General features: G+C 27.9%; 2 protein-coding genes across 3 annotated transcripts in view; one reads left to right on the plus strand and one right to left on the minus strand.

Annotated features, from left to right (window-relative positions):
* The window catches only part of LOC107451314 (peroxin 13), a 13657-nt gene extending 12387 nt beyond the window's left edge, over positions 1-1270 (minus strand). The window contains exon 1 of the mRNA XM_016067380.4: positions 1032-1270. Coding sequence (XP_015922866.1) covers positions 1032-1102 — 71 coding nt within the window. The 5' untranslated portion in view covers positions 1103-1270. The remainder of the gene's footprint in view (positions 1-1031) is intronic.
* A 208-nt stretch (positions 1271-1478) lies between these two features.
* LOC107451262 (aaRS-interacting multifunctional protein 3) overlaps positions 1479-3433 on the plus strand; it is an 18319-nt gene continuing 16364 nt past the window's right edge. The window contains exon 1 of one of the 2 annotated variants that reach the window (XM_016067310.4): positions 1479-1698. In XM_016067310.4, coding sequence (XP_015922796.2) covers positions 1591-1698 — 108 coding nt within the window. In that variant the 5' untranslated portion in view covers positions 1479-1590. The remainder of the gene's footprint in view (positions 1699-3433) is intronic. The other variant, XM_016067316.3, reaches the window with a different exon arrangement.

Raw genomic sequence — 3433 nt, forward strand, 5'->3', positions numbered from 1 at the left:
CTAATTTCTTCGTTTCTGTGAAATTTTACACACCAACGATGCAAAGAAATTTATTTCTCAGGTTTTGCATCCAAGAAAATATTTATTCAAATACAAAAATAATTGTGTGTGTTGCTCTTTTTTATTTCATTTTTTTGTATTTTGTGAATATAATTCTGCATGTGCGTATCAGAAATTTTCTTGAAGAAATTCTCCGATTTAACTTTTTGAAACCACTCATTTAGGACGAAAATATTTACACACACATTTGTAAATTTTAAATGTAAATATATATTGCAGCAGACAAACCTCAATTTTCTCATTGAACATTTTGTGTGCTACTATGTAAGTTTTAATACCAACCTTTTTAAAGTTTTATATCTTAACAATTAGACGTCTGTTGCACATCAATTGTTTAATACATAGGTACACATTAAAATTATTGTAGCCCGAATTTTTATTATTCATTTAACATTTTTAAAAATATTATTAATAACAATTAAATATTTTCAAAAATCTACTTCTTATTTTAATTTTTTAATTCAATACTTTTGTTTTGTACCACTTGGTAAAAATCTGACAGTAATATTTAATGTTCCTTCAAACAAAAAAAACGAGTCCTACATAAAATTTCGACAAAGTTGCGGCCCGCCATTTGATTTGTGTTTTTAATTATGGCCCCTGCTCTCATGTAAATTGGAAACCCCTGATTTAGATCATCATGGTCTAAGTCAGATGTACAAAAACAATTCACTCTTTCTAAGAGATCATCAAAACAAAATTTGAGATAATCATACAAACTATTTTGCTAATAGATAAGTACAAACAGATAATAGTAACAAAAATTTCAAGGAGAACAGAGATTCATTAATTTATTTAACAAGAATTAATAAATGGATCTGTCAGTAAACATTAATTAAAATAGGTCAAATGATAAGCAACATACAAATTTAACTCAGAACTCTTATAATTGAAGCTACGTATTTTGTAATTATTTATATAAAATATAATAACTTCTTAAGCAAGTAAAAAAAAAACAAGTACACACTTACGATCTTCGAAGTTGATTGTTGGTTGCGACATTAGTTGTCTCTCTTTGAGAACGACCAAACTTTGAATTCATTTTATTTTCTAATGCAGCACATTTATTATTTCATTCCTGTGAATAAAAACTAACAATAGCTAATATTAAAGCTAATTAAAAGGAGGAAAACTTTAAGACTTTCAATTTACATCTAATCTGACAAGGAAAGAAAATACAAGAAATTAGCAGAACAGAAGAGATGAGAGGATAAAATATTTAAAATGTTTTTAATAAGTCGCTTATAACCTCTTATGTCTTAAATGTTTTTAAAATTTTATTTCATTAAAACAAGTTTAAATGTACATGAAGTCTCTATAAATTACAAAAAATCAATTCTTAATTTTATTTCTTCAATTTAGTAAAAATAACAGTTATTTGAAACTTTACAAGCTAAAAGCTCGTTATTTTTGTTAACAAATAACAATGTCATATCGTATTATATCAAGCAGCGGAAACAACTAGCAGGCAGTAGTTAAGCCGGCTTAATTAAAAAAGTTTATAGTCTTTTAATTGAATTCGAATTTAAAATGACACCATCAAAGCTGTTAAAAGATGCAGTTAACATTTTAAAGTTAAATTCTCAAATTATTGAAAGCATAAGTAATCAGGTATTATGCATGAAATATTCCTACGTGGTACCGCATTTATTGATTATTTATTAGTTTTACTTATAATTTCTCTTGCAATGAAACTAACGGAAAGATTTCCGTATTGTGATCTGTGGTAGAATAATTGCCAAGTCTTGGAAACTTCCAGGCAGTGATCCGCTGGAAACTAAAAAATCATCACAGAAAGGGACCAAGGTATAACTCATAGCCACCCCCGGGCAAACATCTACATGTTTTTTTTTTTTAAATTGCAAGTTTAAAATCTATTTGGCACCTTGACAATTGTAGTTGGCACGACAGATCAGAATACGGAAATGTCCCCCAAACCAACAGTATCAACATTAGAAATAAATGTTATGTTTGAAAAGAAAATTTATATTTTTTAAAAAAAAATTAAGCATGAATGATCCCCAAACATTGCATTCCAACACTGAGATTGTAGAATTCTTTCATCTCAATATAAATGTGTACCTTTTTTTTTTACCTCTAAAATGTCCTACTTATATCTGATATGTGTTAAATAAGTGGTCATATTAAAATTAGTGATACATATCATTATCGAGTTTGAGTGGCCGCTACAGGTAGGTCATTACATCTGATTTTGAATTGTGATGTAAAATTATATCTGTTATAAGGATCCAATACAAAATAATCATGATATTGGACCATAATTAAAAGAACGGGTAGGTTACTCTTTTCAAATGATCATCAGCATTTTGCATTGCCGAAAATCAAGGTTGGCAATTTCTCCCAAGACAGTGGGAAAAACCTGATGAAATTTAAGAAACTGAGAAAGACTATACAAATGTTTAGAAATTAACTAAGAATAGCTTAAATTTCAACGAATCAATTTTTATATAGTAGAAAGTAAAACGTTTTTCACGTTTTATAGCATTGCGTACGTACGTGGTAAAACTTGCGTTTAAAAAATCTATACATATATACAGTGTTCTACTTAAGCATTTTTAGAAGAGCGGCTTGCCCTTTGACATGCCCATTTTCTGAAAATGAGCCGTCATCCCTTAAAAACTTTCTTTTTATTCATATAATTTTTTTTAAAAATTAATTCAGTGTTTAATTAATAATTACACAGTGATAAAATTATCTGAGTTTATTATTTTGAGTCTGATTATTATTACAAATATTTATTTTGTTAGGATTATTCTCAATTGGTTTAATTATATAAGTTTCTCTTTTTTCGGGGGAGGGAGTATGTTAATTTTTTAAGCGATAATTTTAAAATTAACTTTTAAATAAGCATTTTTTTTTTAAAATGTCCCTTTAAATGTTTATTTTCTTATAAATTTTTTTTTAGTTTACTTCTTGTGAAAAAAAATTTGGTCAGTGATTGGCTTTTAACATGTCTTTATTTTTTGTAAACTACAAATTATCTCTTGTTTTGATAATGAGTGAGAATTACTTTTCTGAATTATACTACACATAAAATATTATAAGAAGGTAATTTAAAAAATACTACTGTGTAAAGTGAGTGCCCTTTCAGACCTTAAAAGTGCCTTTTTCTGAGGAAGCGCCCTTTTTTATTCGTAGGGAGAACTTCTAATGTATTTTTATACAGAATTTTAAAAACCTGTATCTAATTCAAGTGACTGTTTGAGTATTCATGCTTCACAGTATTTGATTAGAAGCTTAGTATTGTTAATTGCAATTTTGAATTCAATATGTAGGGTGACCCGGGGTAATTCACGATCACTCTGTTTCTGGGGTAAATAATGATCACGTAGTGTGGGCCTACTGTTGAGAT

This window comes from Parasteatoda tepidariorum, chromosome 4 (genome assembly GCF_043381705.1).
Source record: "Parasteatoda tepidariorum isolate YZ-2023 chromosome 4, CAS_Ptep_4.0, whole genome shotgun sequence".
Taxonomy (NCBI): domain Eukaryota; kingdom Metazoa; phylum Arthropoda; class Arachnida; order Araneae; family Theridiidae; genus Parasteatoda; species Parasteatoda tepidariorum.